This window comes from Heliangelus exortis, chromosome 15 (assembly GCF_036169615.1).
Source record: "Heliangelus exortis chromosome 15, bHelExo1.hap1, whole genome shotgun sequence".
Taxonomy (NCBI): domain Eukaryota; kingdom Metazoa; phylum Chordata; class Aves; order Apodiformes; family Trochilidae; genus Heliangelus; species Heliangelus exortis.
Genome location: NC_092436.1, coordinates 14,849,342 through 14,864,359, shown reverse-complemented (window position 1 = coordinate 14,864,359; position 15,018 = coordinate 14,849,342). Strand labels below are relative to the sequence as shown.

At 46.0% G+C, this 15,018-nt stretch overlaps 1 protein-coding gene across 1 annotated transcript in view; it reads right to left on the bottom strand.

The window, feature by feature from the left end:
• The window catches only part of PFDN1 (prefoldin subunit 1), a 32,134-nt gene extending 18,199 nt beyond the window's left edge, over nt 1–13,935 (bottom strand). Inside the window, exons 1-2 of the mRNA XM_071758350.1 lie at nt 13,789–13,935; nt 13,421–13,587 (exon numbers count right to left, since the gene is read on the bottom strand). Coding sequence (XP_071614451.1) covers nt 13,421–13,587; nt 13,789–13,821 — 200 coding nt within the window. The 5' untranslated portion in view covers nt 13,822–13,935. The remainder of the gene's footprint in view (nt 1–13,420; nt 13,588–13,788) is intronic.
• Between the last annotated feature and the right edge of the window lie 1,083 nt (nt 13,936–15,018).

Below are 15,018 nucleotides of genomic sequence, written 5' to 3'. Positions count from 1 at the left end.
TGGTGATGTCTTCAGACCCCAGCACACATCAGCCTGATGAGATAAAACATGGGCTTTGCTCAGGCTTGTGAAAAACAAGTTCAAGACCACCCTTCTAGGAAAGAGAAGTAATTTACATTGCTATTAGATGCAGAGCCTGGATCCAGCCACAGAGGAGCTACTTTTCAAGACCACCACCATCATTCTGATACTCTTCCCTTGAGCCTCAAACACCAGAAGAAACAAACATTAACCTGGCCGTGCACACACCCTGTAGATTTTGGGGTGAAATCTGAAAGCTTGCCTTGCTTCTGCAGAAGCTGCCATTAGTGAAAAATGCTGCAAGATGCCCTCAGGAACCAAAGCCATCAGAAATCCCCCAACACTGCAGCTTCCCTGAGCCCACGTGTGTCTGTGAACATTCCCTTAATTATTTCCTTTTTTTGTGGCAGCAGCAAACAAGAACACCTTCTCGTTGGCTTCCCCAAACTGTGTAGCACGACTGCCCATTTTGGTTTCACTGACACCTCAGGTCTAAGAAATGAAGTTTAACACCAAGACAGCTTGATCAGTTTTTCCCCTGCTGCAGCTGGGAAGGTCCCTGCTGGGCTCCAGGCACTGAGCACTGCTACAGGCAGTGCAGTACTACAAGTGGCTGACTTCACTTCTATTCTGCAAATGTCAACAGCAGTCATCAGGGAAAATATCCTCCCTTCCACCCTCCTGCAATGCTCTGGCAGACATATGACAGCAAATTAAAATTGGATGGCCAAAGTTAGCACTGATGAGACTCAGGCGGGCAGCTGGGCACAAACACCACCACCCTGATTTTATTTGGCATAAAATAATAAGCTAGAGCCTGTGTCCACTCACACCCTGCCTCAGAAGCAGATGAAATGCCCCTGACTTGGCCAGCAGCATCCATCAGAAGGTCTTCAGTAGTACCAGCTCCAAGCCATCCACAAGCCCACTGAACCCTCAGCCTAAAGTGCACAGGTGCTGCTGTGCAAACTCTCAAAGCCCAATTTTTGTAAAGCTGCTGAAGCTATAAATCCACATCCACAGTTATCTATTTAAACCTGTAGCTTAACTTTCCAACTAAAGGGATCAAAAAACTCCTAGCTTGTTTTAGCTGCTAGCATGGGATACACACATTATGGATAGCTTGGCCAAATTTTTTACCTAAGGAAATAATGTGGTTTATGGCAACACTTAAAAAAGGCAGAAACTTGTTCTGCTCATTAGGTAAGAAGCTGCAGGGCACCTGTAATAAACTGGAGTTTAAAATTAATCTGGATTTCATTCTTCCTATTATCCTAAGCAAAACACCAGCTCTGTGATTGTTCTTTCCTTACCAAGCTGGAGAAATAGGGCAATGTCATTCTACTGCCTGGATTTCATTAAATGTGGTTATTTTATTTATGAAATTTTAAACTGATGAAAGAATCTCGGGAGGTTCTGAGGGCTTAGTTCTTCCCTGAGTGAATTTGTGAACAAGCCTTTCAAACATGTGAACTTCATTGATTGCCTGAAGAAACACCTCTGGCTCCACCTTGGTCACCATGTCACAGAGCTGAGGAGGTCCTGGCTGCTCTGTGATGCTGAGCCTGGATAACACAACTAACCCCAACCCCTTGGGGCCAACCAGCACCAACGACCTCCACAGGAGCTCCTGACAGAGCCTGGGAGTCTGTTCGTGGAACTGGGATGGCTTTTAAGTAGTGATTGTCCACAGAGGACAAGCAGGGAACCAGATTTTCTTCCAGATAAGTTCACTCACGTCTGCCTCCTCACCACAAAGCATCACAACACACATTAGCAGATCTGTCAAACACACCACCTACACTATCAAACATGAAATAACAATTCAGAAAAAATGTTCAGCACCACAGTGGCAACTCCAAAGCTTAATGACAGTCACCTCTTCACACAACAACTTTCCCACTGTTGCTCAGTAACACCAGAACTAGCTGGGTCAGAATGGACAAGTTCACCCCATCTGCTCATTTCAAAGGGAATGGCCACTAAAAACAGAGCAGGATTTGCTCTATTCCAGATACTCAGGGATTTTTTCAGTGTCCACAGATAAAAGTAGTAACTCAAACCAAGACAAAGATGATTAGAAAAGAAGCTACAGAAAAGTAGGGTCCTCAAGGACAGCAATGCTCAAGCAAATCTGGACCAACAAGAGTAGCTCTGTAAAGGGTTTATGAACCAGCTGGACCTACATGTTCTGGTCTTCCAGTGACTGCTGGTTCTCAAGTGCAATATGAGGAACAAAAATAGAGAACAAGGGAACTGAAAGAGAAACCTCACTCTAAATATTCCCATTTGGTTCTATTTTCCTCCCTCTGCCAGCTCCCCATCAGGATTGTTTCCCTAAGGCAGAGCAAGTGCTTATAAACTCTCTCTGAGACCGAGTGCTTGTTTCCTTCTGAAGGGATCTCTTGGCCTTTCCCAGTTACAATTTCTGGATATGGTGCCCATTTGATCAGTGTTTATACAGCACTCCCTTATGCCCTGACCAAAATGGTCTTCAGGCTCTAGTCAGGCTGGTCAGCAATGCTCTCAGCTTCATCATCTGTCTGCTGCTTTGTGTCATCTGTACACACCCACCAAGTGATGTTTAGACAGCGTAAGTAATTCCATAACTCAGTCTGTTTGCACCAAAATGTACTGTTTACTTGTCTTTAATACATAATATTCATCTCTTAATGAACGTTAGAGACATGTTTGTTCAGCACACACCACTCTTCACCATGACACACAAGTCATTAAAGGTGGAGTACCAGTGATGCTCACAGCCAAGGTTTTCCATTAAGAACCCCTATTTTCAATGACTTGCAACCACAATCAACTACAAACTTGACATCTGCAGCTTTCAGTGGCAGGCATCTGTCCCACTCTCTCCTCCTCCCCTGCCAGGATGAGAACATGGTTTGGGTGTTTCTCCTGCACAACTTGCTGGTGCAAGAACTGTTCATATTCAAGTATTAAAACCAGGAGAGGAGAAGCCACAGGGCTCTCTCCCCAGTCTGCAAAGCAGCTCTCACTTGGGTCCACACAGATCACTGTAAAAACCTGCTCAGGGTGCCAGGGAAGTGTTAGCTTTTCCCCTGCCTGGTCCTGATATTCTTCCCTCTACCAGAGAGGAAAGTTCCAGTGCTCCTTTGCCAGAATGCTGAGTGACAGGCCTGAAAGTCCATCCAGCCTGGCTCCCAGCTCACACAAAGGGTCATTATAACTCCAGCTTTACAGTTCTCAGGGCACTTGAGAAACTCTCAAGTAAAATCAGGGATACCGAAAAGACTTTGTACAAAGCTATGACATTATTTTAACATGTTTAGTGCATTTCTAAAAAAAACAACAACATGCTGTGCTATGAAAAAGCACAGCCACATATCCTGCTTCACAAAACCAAGCATTTTCATTAGACTGCTCCATGAGAAAAGTTGGGCTAAGCCCTGTCATGCCCTTATCTATTTAAAGGTGCTTTTTAATTCTGAACTTGCACTGCTCTTCAAGCTTTGAGCATACTCAGTAGGGGATTACTACATTTTAAGTACTGTTCAAAGCCAATGGAAGAGAGGCTTCCAACAAGCTGATCCCATGCAATCTAGCTTGATTGGAGCTGAGCCCCCTCTGCACAGCTGCAAGCACCCACAAGTCCCCTTCCAATCCCCCTGGGCTCTGCTTCTGTAGATGATCCCCTGTGCAGTTCATAACAGGCACTGCTGATGCCCCTGAAAATTCCAGTTTTAGCCATCCTAGATGAATTACCCAGTTTCTAACAAGACAAGGAAGCAATATTTTTTAAAAAAGGAAAACCATATAGTTTGTGCTACCCCCCTTCATGCCTAAGGGTTTCACATTTTTCAGTCTGATTTTGGGTTTCCCATTCAACAGATGTGAAGCCTGTTCAGAAACAAATGGAGTTGGAACAGAGCAGTTGAAGCTTTTCCTAAGTTTCCTTTTATTGTAGTGGTCAGTCCTCTCACTAGGTCACTCTCAATATAGCTAAAACCTATTATTAATATAGCTAAGCCTAACTCTGCCCCTTCTCTCCCCCCACCAAAGAAACACATACTTTAAAGCAAAACAGATCCTGCAGCTTATATTGGGAGATTTATATCTGAACACATTCCAGGAGCAGCAGTGTATAGCTTACATACCATTTCACTACTGTACTCAGAGAGGTGGGTAAGTACCAGGAGCTGTTTGGGCAGGAGACCTGGGGTGAAGTCTCTGGTGCAGCATCTCTGGTGGGCAGCAGAACCCCTGCAAACACAGCCTGGCAGCTCTGGAGCATGCAGAGAGACCAGGATTAGCAGCCCTGGAAGCAGTCCAAACCCAGTCTTATGTAGGCCACAACAAGGGTAACTTTTACTCAGCTGAACAGTTGTAAGCCATAAACCTATTTACTTGAAGGAGCTGAAGGAAGAGAACAAAAAGTGCCACACTGTTTGCTTCCTCCAGCCTCTCCACAGACTGGTCAAACCCGTCCATCCTGCTCTGCTGAGGGGTCATGGGGTTTGTTCTGTACTTCAGATCATGTTTACATTGAGTTTTCACTTTTTTTATATATATATATCTGTCAATAGCTACAGCATATTACATTACCTCAAGCCAAGATAGTAACACAGCTTGCAAACAGCAGTTTCTACATTGCCAGACACTTAACGAGATGGCAGATTTACACAATTGTTCATGCTTGGTTCTTTAAAAAAAGCAAGCAGCAATATACCTCTAAATGTTTATTAAATATAGCATGACCCAAAATAATAAAATAGTGGTCTGTGGTCTGTTTTTAGGAACATCATCAATTCTTTTTGAAGGCTCAATGGATATAAATGGAATCTAACAAGAAAAACAGAAATCAAATGCCTCCTCCCTATCAAACAGGAATTAATAACATTTGAGATTCAAACCATGTGGAGCAAACAGTGCAAACAATGCTGTCATTCAGGGAGTTACTTGCCACGAGTAATTTTTCCTCACTATATCCCTAGTTTAGAGGTTTCATCTTCTAATTTTCCTTTAATGTAATTATTTTAGTATGTAGCAATGATTACCTGTAGCTTGTTTAAGCTAAAGAAACTCAAAATGACTACTGCATGCTTACAGCAGATGCACTTCAAATGGATTTTTTGCAGCCTCTGTTGTACCATATTTGAAAGTTCCAAGTTGCAAAAAACACAAATCATTTTTCCAGTCATGGGAATGCAAGATCCCTTTCTAAAGCTACCTGAGTTTTTAAGAATTCTCCATAAAAACAAACAAACAAAAAACTAATAGTGTTGGTGTGAACACTTTGGTCAACCAACCCCAAAGATATTTATATTTTAGTAAAGTTTTTTCTATGGACAGATCTTCTGTAATCAAAAAGGAGAACTTTGCAGTGGGAAATGAAGTGACATGGAGATATTCCTATACACTGAGAGGTAAATTTAAGTTTTTCCCTTCACTGAGAACCCATATAGGAAACATTGCACAATCCAAATACACACTTTTTGAAAATCAAACCCATCCACAGTTTCAAGAATAAAAATATACCAGAACAGTTCTGTGCCTTGCTCTGGAGGAAACCCTTTAAATGCTAAATGAGGGAAAAAAACCCTGCAATGGCCTTGTGGTTGTTAAACAGCTCAGCCTTGGCTTCTGCACAGGGCAAATCCTGCTACAACAAAGCAGTAAAGAAATCAATGCAGCAAACGTCACAGAAGTGGATGTAAAGATAACTGGATCAAAAGAATCCAAGCATAACATTAATACAGTGATATTTCTGGATGCTGGAGTTAAATTAGCTAGCACTAAAACAATCACACTGTTGTTTCCTAATCAGTAAGAACAAACTTTTTACAGTCCACATTTGTGAACTCAAAAGGATGGATATTGTTTTAGAAAATCATTTCTTGTCAGATAGCCTGATTTTTTTTTTTTAATTTTTTTTAAAGCTGGCCGAAGCACTCTGTTAGTTCAGCAAATACTTTGGAAAAAACAAAAATAAAAATTCAGGACAGCATTTGTAGCATTCCTGAGCTCAGCACTTTGGTTCTCCCATCTCTGTATTAAAGCTTTGTAAGAACCAATCTCAACCCACACAATTGGTTTCCTTATATTTTACTTCAGTGTTTTAATCTAGAGGTCATGAATTAAACCCTTCTTTCTAAGCTAAAAGGAAGGTAGGGCAGAGGATGCTCAGACCAAGATTTCTCATTTGTGTAAGCACTGTCCCACAGACAGTTTGTATTTTATGTTGACACAGACAGAATCAGACCAGAATCTGACCCTGGGTATCTCCACTGGAGTGTTGGGGACCTTGTCACACCCTCTCTGCTGCCACCACATCTGGAAGGACTCTCCCAGGATGTCTTTGTTCCAGTGATTTGTCCATTCTCCTCTGCCCACCCCTAACCAGAGAAGGCAGCTCTATATTCTGAAAGAAGTGCTCTAGCACTCAGGGTTTCCCCAGGGACTCTAACTCTTGATTCCAATATTTCCTTCAGGAAATGCAGGAAGAGACTCAAAATACAACACTTTATCAGAGTGACATTTTAAGTGCTGGGAGGACTTCAGAAAAAAGACACTCATGCTCCATAGTATTTTCTGCAGTCATTTGGCACAGCAAGCTACAAAACCAGGAGCAGCTGGAGCACCCCAAAACATTTTATACTTGTCTAGCACGTATCCAGGGAGAACTCTATCACTGAAGCAACACAGGGGTTACTTTTTCTCCTTCTGGAACAAAATGAATGTTCCTTACTATGGCCCATGCTCCTCACAACAGCCTGACCTCCAAACTGCTGCACTGGAAGTGGAGAACCTCTTGAAAGCTCTGGCATTCCCATTGCCTCTGGATCACAGCAATACCAGACCACCTCTTCTAGCAACAATGAAGAGTTGGTTTCCTTCTGACCCTTATCTTCTCAGTTTAGATTCTGACTCCTTTAGGGTTATTCAGGCAGCTCTTTCCCATGTTTTGTCTAGATAATAGGCAGGGGGAAAGTTAGGGATAAAGAAAAGACAAATGGAATTGATTTGGTTGAATGTCATGCTCATTCCTAGTCCCAACAGAAAAATGCTCCTGAAGAGTTAGATGCCTCCAGGATACAAACCCAAGCATCAAGTAAAGGCTGCATCTCATCTTCTATCACAATGCACATGGAGTAGGTGGGGGGGAACATAACCAACGGGTTTATTTCAAGTAGGGCTGAGTATAATACCTACTTTTTAAATTAGCTGTTATTTTTATTGTAAGACTCTTTTCTCTGATGTTTATATACCTGACAAACACTGATTTATCAATTTATCCATGCACCCATCCTACACCAGTTCTCAGTCTAAAGCTGACTTTTTAAAGAAATGCAGCTGTATCCTAGAACTGGCCAGATACACATTTTACAAGCAAGCCAAGGAAATTTTTTTTTTCTCTGAAGTTTCAGTATTGCATGGAGAAATTATGTACAGCAGGAGAGCTATAACTGGACCAAGATATCCAGGAGATTACAAAGCCAGGGCAGCAGGAATAAGATCAAGCACGAAGTGGGGGAAGGAGCAGGGGAGTGCATTTGAGAAATCAGATGTCAAGTTGGAAAAGGGGCTTGTGCCCAAGAGAAGCAGCTTCCTGTCTGACCTGGCACCAAATCCAGGAGCCCAGACTCCCAGTGTCCCACTGGGTGTCCCTCCACTCAGGTGGAGATACCCAGAGTCAGACTCTGGTCTGATTCTATCTATGTCAACATAAAATACAAACTGTGGGACAGTGCTTATACAAATGAGAACTCTTGGTCTGAGCATCCTCTGCCCTACCTTCCTTTTAGCCTGGAAAGAAGGGTTTAATTCATGACCCCTACATTAATGGGCAATTAACCATGAAGCCCACTTAACCAGCAATGCTCCTCTCACACTCATGATCAGCCAGGAAGAGGATGACAACACATTGCTGCTCCTCACTGCACTGCTCAAGCCAAAAGCCCCTCTACAGGCTACTGCTGCATTACTCCTGGGTGCACCTTTTTGCATGTTGCTTTCTGTGGCAGCTCTCCAAAAAGATCTTGCAAACTTTTATGGGTCAACTCACATAACACTGAAGAGAACATTGCTCAGGAAGCTCAAAATCAAGACACACCTGAAAAAAAAACAGCTGGGTGATGGAAAACCTTATGGATTATGCATGTGTCACCCCATGTAACACCATCTCCCAAGGTCCCTGCCTGGTCAGCATACAGCATAAACAGTCATCAAGCAGCAAACACCTGGACACCAATTTTTTTTCCTTGCAGTTCAGTGCTTGAATGTACTTATTAGACACATCAGATGTCCTGTGGAAAATAAAGTCTTCCCTTTTCCAACAGCTAGCTAGCAGAGCTTCAAGTTTATAAACCACACACTGCCCAGAGGCTGAGAACTGAACCTTAGAGAGAAGCATGTTGCTAAGTATTGCAGCACCTGTCAGCTTCTAAGCAGCTGGGCTTCAGAGCTGAGCTCTGCACAAAGCCTTACCCAGGGAGGTGGGCAATGGAGAAGCCACTCAGATTTCACAGACCAGGCTATAGATAGGAACTGAACCATAAAGATTAAGCCTGGTGTGGCCTTCAGCTCTTTAGGAGTTTTTTGAAATGTGAGCGGGAAGCAGAGTGCAGCCACCATCTTCTGCAGTGACCTGTGCTGGCAGAATCACACACAGACAGACAGCAGAAATACAGCCACAACAGCACCAACAAGCAATGTGCAGCAGTGGCTGATGTCTTCAGGGGGTCAGGAAAGAGCTGACAAGGATTTATGATGAGCCATTTTCAGGAATCCATTGAAATCCCAAGAAGGATTAAGATTATTTAATCCTCTCAGGCTTCACTTGTGTATGGTTCAACAACCAAAAATCTGAGGTCTCAAAAAAACCCCAAAAACCCCATACTTCAAAATCATTTTGTTAGAGCTATCCCTATGGAATACTACACTCACACAAAGCCATTTTATAGGGATGGTTACAATAATACATTGCTCTTGCAGAAAACCTTGACCATAAAGTTGTGCTACAGTATTTGCTTGAGTTTTACTTTCTCATATTTTTATTTTGTAAGTGCTCTCCCATGTGTTGTAGAAGTAAACTGATGATAAAGCAGCATCAAACCAAAACTGACCACCTGCTTTGGCATGCAGTGTTCTCCTCCCTCCTAGCAGAAATAGCAGACATTTTTCTCCTGTAAATAAGGACCTTGTCCAGGTTATGGGTTAAAAGAATGCAAAAGGAAAGGTCTGAAATATTCAGACAGAATTCTGAAGCTTGAACTTCCAACATAGTTCTCAAAGAAATATGATGATATCAGTTCACAAATAGCTTCAGCAGAAGCCCAGTACACTGGTGGCTGGCTCAGGCTACGTAACAAACCTTGCAAAAGAATATGAAGTAAGAGCATCAAAATGTATTTGGCAAGATGCCAGCACTCAGATGATATCCCAGCCTCCTGGATATGTACAGTACACAGCAATCAATCATCTCCTACTATGTGGCACTGACATTTCTTGTGTCAAACAAAAAATAGCAAAAGTAAATCGAGCCCCACATGTGGAGGCCAGTGAGCATGCTGTACACACTACAAGATTTAATAAAATAAAATTTAAAAGAGACCAGGTTGAGGAGAGACTGATGATGAACTTTCACATTCACCAGCAGCCTCTTGGAAAGGAAGGAAGCTCAAGATAGGGGTCAGAAAACCACAGAACTGCTTTCCAAGTAGTACAGAAGCAAGTGCTGAACTACACAGACTTCCTCCCAGGATGCAGCACATCACCACAGCTCCTCAAACATAAGCCTCCAAATTCCACAGAGCTGGAGTATCTTATTCTACAGAAGTGTATGGATGAGTTCTCTGCACACACCCCAAACCACCAAAGCTGGAGGGAAAAAAAAACAAACAAAAAACCACAGAAGTAACATCCTGAATTCAACTTCAATCAGTTTAAAAAGATTAAAAAAAAATAAAAACTGAGCACAAGAATTGAAGCACAAAACTAATTTCAAATAATTTAGCTATTCAAGCAAGCTGCCAGAAGATCACTGATAATCAGAGGTACCTCCACCCTCTCTGGATAACTGAAACCCACTAAAGCCCTAACATTTGCATGCTGGAATAAGCACTAGAAACTGAGACATGATAAATATGAGGGATTGAAAGGAATTTCAGCTGCTCCAGCCAATAAGTCAGCTTCAGGGGAAGGGGAAGGGGGGGGGTGCAACTTAAATGCCTCTACACAAACCTACAGCACAAAGAATAAATGGATGGATGCAGGAAGGGGAGCTGAGGAGGTGTCACCCTCTGCCTCAGGATGGATGACCCAGGCTCAGGGTTAAAGGGAGGGCAGGGACAGGTGACAGCACAGTCAGAATCTGCTACAGACCATCCAGCCACACAACCAAGCAGATCATAAAATCCTAGAATTGGCTGGGTTGGAAGGGACCTCAGAGCTCATCAAGTCCAACCCTTGATCCACTCCCCCCGTGGTTCCCAGCCCATGGCACTGAGTGCCACATCCAGGCTCTTTTGAAATATCTCCAGGGATGGAGAATCCACCCCTTCCCTGGGCAGCCCATTCCAATGGCTGATCACCCTCTCCAGAAAGAAATTCTTTCTAATGTCCAACCTAAACCTCCCCTGGCACAACTTGAGACCTCTTGTGCCCTCTTGTCTTGCTGAGAGTTGCCTGGGAAAAGAGCCCAACCCCCCCCTGGCTCCAACCTCCTTTCAGGGAGTTGTAGAGAGTGATGAGGTCTCCCCTGAGCCTCCTCTTCTCCAGCCTCAACACCCCCAGCTCCCTCAGCCCTTCCTCACAGGACTTGTGCTGGATCCCTTCACAGCCTCCTTGCTCTTCTCTGGACCTGCTCCAGCACCTCAATCTCCTTCCTGAGCTGAGGGGCCCAGAACTGGACACAGGACTCAAGCTGTGGCCTCCCCAGGGCTGAGCACAGGGGCAGAATCCCTTCCCTGGACCTGCTGGCCACGCTGTTCCTGAGCCAGCCCAGGATGCCATTGGCCTTCTTGGCTACCTGGGCACACTGCTGGCTCCTGTTCAGCTTCCTGGCAATCCAGACTCCCAGGTCCCAGATGAGGCACTTTAGAGACAGACAGGAGTAGCCTCATGCTCACAAGCCCCTGGTCCTCGTGGGGTCCTCTACAAAGGGTTGGAGTGTGCTCCAGGACCAGCCTTATGTCCTTTGGGTACATTCTCCATGTTAATAGTGACACAGAGCATTACTGCCAGCTGGAAAGGCCCCAGGGCCAGAACAGGCAGAGCTTCACAAAAATATCAAACTAAGGCAGGAGAAAAAAAAATTAATTAAAAAAATTAGTACAAATCAGAAGAGGAGCACTCTCTTAATCTGTATTTCCATAAAGATGAGTACAACGAAACCCATGAAGAGTTTAAAGCATCACCATAATAAAAATATTTTTCTGATGGTGCTTCTGCCAACCCTGAGGAGTGGGAGCTGCCTGCTGTGCCTAAGCTACCCTGTCTGGTCATGGAAAGGTAAGCAAAAGAAGACTTCTCAGAAGACTGTTGCTCCCACAGCTGCTACACATGGAGAAAAAAATAAAAGGTTTAGGACAAAAAAAAAAGGTAAAGATCTCTTATTCCTCAGTGTGAGGCAGAAGCAGAAAGCAGGACAATGAATTTCAGCCAGCACCAAAACTCCATCTGCTACCCACATCTCATTCACAGGTAGGATTACTTCTTCATAAAAACCCCCACACTGACATTTTTAAGGTATCTTGAGGGAATTCTCCATGTAGGGAAAATAGTCTGCACTTTTGGATTTTAAAACAGCTTAACAAAAAAAAAATAATTCTTGACTCCAGAATTATCTTCATATTCTCTTTACTCTTCATATTCTGTGACAAAACCAAACAGAAAAAACTCTTGAGTCATCTCATGACTACTCCAAACAGGAGTGTTTACCTTGCTGCCCAGGTCAAATCTTCCAAAGGTTGTAAATATATCTCCTTTTAATGTTCCAGTCACCAGGATCCCCACACAAACTCAACATTTAATTCACCTACATGGAAAAGTTTATTTACTGGGAGCCAAGAAGGAGACTCTGTCAAAAATAGTATTAGCCTGAGTTCTGAAAACTCACAGCAAAGGAAAAACTATGCACCAGCCCTGGCTTCCCAGTCCTGCCCCCTCCCCACACCTTGATCTGGAGACTCCATGGTCTGATGGATCAGGGCACTTGTAGTCTGAGCTAGCTCACCACTCAGCCCTGTGATCACCCCCTTTGCTAGGAAGGGGGAAAAACCTCAAGGCAGGGAAGAGTTGATACAGTCACTCCTTTTGGCAGCAGTCAGTGCAGATTCAGTGTTCTGCAAAACCACATCCCAAGCTGAGCAGATTCCTCACTGTACCCAGCTCACAAGAGACATGAGAAAAATCGTAATTCCTCCCAACTGAGAAACACAGAAATCTACTGTGATATTTGTCAGGCAAACACATTTCAGATCTGAAACCACTTTGTGTGGCCCTGTGTCAGAGGCTGCTGAAGTCAAACAGAAGTGTGTTGTGGAGGTTCATCTGAAAACGTTGCTTTTGGCTTCAGGCCCTGCTTTTGACAGCCAACTAACACATGGGAGCACATCTTTATGACTGCACTTGGGTTACTCACGTGAGCTTTATGCTTCCTTCCAAGGATTAAAAAAAACTCCAGGCAAGCCCTGTTAGATCCATTCCCTGGCCTGATAATGCAAAGGGCATTTCTGCAGAACACTTGTGCAGGTGAAGCCCTGAGCACTTGAATTATAATCTGTTTTTTTTTTCAAGGAGTCTGATAGGAACTCCATTGGAAACAAGTGCACCCTGAGAGATCTGTGAGACCCTTCTCACAACTACTGGTTATCATCAGAGTGTTGCTCTGATAGTCAGGACCACAATCTCCCCAGGTGCCAGAGGAGACCATCACAGCTGGGAGCAGAGCCAAGCAAAATACACAAAGCAAGTGACATTTGTGACAGTCCTTCAAGGCAGCCAAGATAAACCCCAACAGATACAGAACCACAGAATCATCCCTGAGATCATCAAATCCAGCCCCTGATCCACTCCCACTGTGGCTCCCAGACCATGGCACCGAGTGCCACAGGACACCCCACTAAGTCTGCTGCATTCCCAGGCAGCTTGCTGGAATTAAAGGATAAAGAAAACGAGAAAAACGAAACAGATTAAGGCATTGAGAGAAAACCTGTACGTTCTTTGTAAAAGAAACAGCCTGGGGGTCAGGGGTCTGGCTGTGCACAGGGCCACAGCCAGCGGGCTGGGGGCTGTCTTATACACAGGGGGTGTTGTACATATGGGTGTTATACAACGGGGGTGTTGTACACGGGGGTGTTGTACACAAGGGGTGTTGTACACGGGGGGTGTTATGCACAGTACACCGGACCGGACCGGTACTCACATCCTCCCCACACCCTCGTACATGCGGGTCTCGTCCACCAGCGTCATGACCTCGGTGTCAGTGAGGTGGGCGTGCTTCTTCGTCTTGGTCAGCTGCTCGATCTGGATATCCGCCAGCTTCACCTTCTGCTGCGTGTCTATCACCTTGGCCTGCAGCTCCGTGAAGGCCTGGGAGGGAGGGATCAGAGACAGCGGTGAGGGGCGGCCCACCCTCCCCAGGCCGCGTCCCCCCGGCCTCACGCTACTTAGGACGAAGGGAGCCCGGGCTGCAGATGGCGGGGACACCCGGGGGGGGGGGGTGGGGAGGAGAACGAGGAGGAGGAGGAGGTGCACAAAGGGTGAGGAGGAGGTGAGCAGAGCAGCTCTCACCTTCTTCAGCTCCAGATCCACGGGGGCCGCCATCTTGTCCCCGCACGGCGCCTGCGCGGGGAGCGAGCGAGGGAGGGGGCGGCACCGGCACCGGCACCGGCACCGCTGCGCATGCGGGGGATGAGGGTGCCGGGTCCGGACGGGACCGGACCGGGGTGTGTAGGCCGAACCGAACCGAACCGAACCGAAGCGGACCGGACCGGACCGGACCGGACCGGGCTATGTGGGCTGGCCCGGAGTGAGGGATGGGTCGGGAGTGAGGGCTCCCCGGCGGTACCGCGCTGTGCCGTGCCGGGGGTGTCCCAGCCCGGTTCTGCCCCTGCCCGCGAATGAATCACTTCCCAGCCCCGGAGCTTTCCTCGGCTCTTGGCCAGAAGGGCTCGGGCTCGTGGTGAGGTCATGGTGAAGTCATCAGACGCTTTTTAGGCTAAAATAGTCCAAAGCGAAGTGTCCGAGATGCGCTGTGCATCCCGGGGCTGCGGGGACTGCTTCCCGCGGGGTCCCGGTCACAGAGCAGAACGGGTCGGGACCTCCAGGGGTTCCCAGCTCTTGTTGTCACCTCCTCCCAGAGCACCCCCGATCTCCCCACTGCCTTCTCCAGAGCTTTCCAGCCCCCCGGCTGCCCCCCAGCATGGCTGCTCACAGGGGGTGAGGGTCTCCTCTGTACCCCCAGCTCTTGGGGGGGTTGTGTCACCCTCTGTGCCATGGCAGCCGTGTGACAAAGCTTGTCCCAGGTTTGTGCCTTCGTGGCTGGGTGAGGAGCTGGGCAAAGCAACAGCCCCAGTGAGGAGGAAAATGAACTGCTTGGAGCTGCTGGCAGGGCTGCCACTGCCTTCTGCAGCTGGGAGGCAGTGGGGAGGGTTCAGGCATTTTTTGGGGTGTCTCTTTGACTGGTTTGTTCCTTCCCCAGTGCTGGGTTTCCCCTCCCTGCAGACCTTGTCACACTTTGATGCACAAACACACTGAAGCGTGGCTGCCAAGGTGCAGGGAGAGCTGGTTGCTAAATTAGTTAAGAAATAAAATACAGTGCAATTTTTTTAATTTTTTTTTTTCACATTCACAGGTGGGATTTTAGAGGTCTCCTCTCACTTTGGCCCTTCTTGCTCCAGAGAAGAGGCTGAAGCAGCCACAGGGTGTTCCTCCAGGCACATGGTCTGTCTGCAGCATAACAGAGTGAGCTGGGGCAGGGGCTGGGACATGCAGCAGGTGATGGGGTCTGGTGGCTGGACA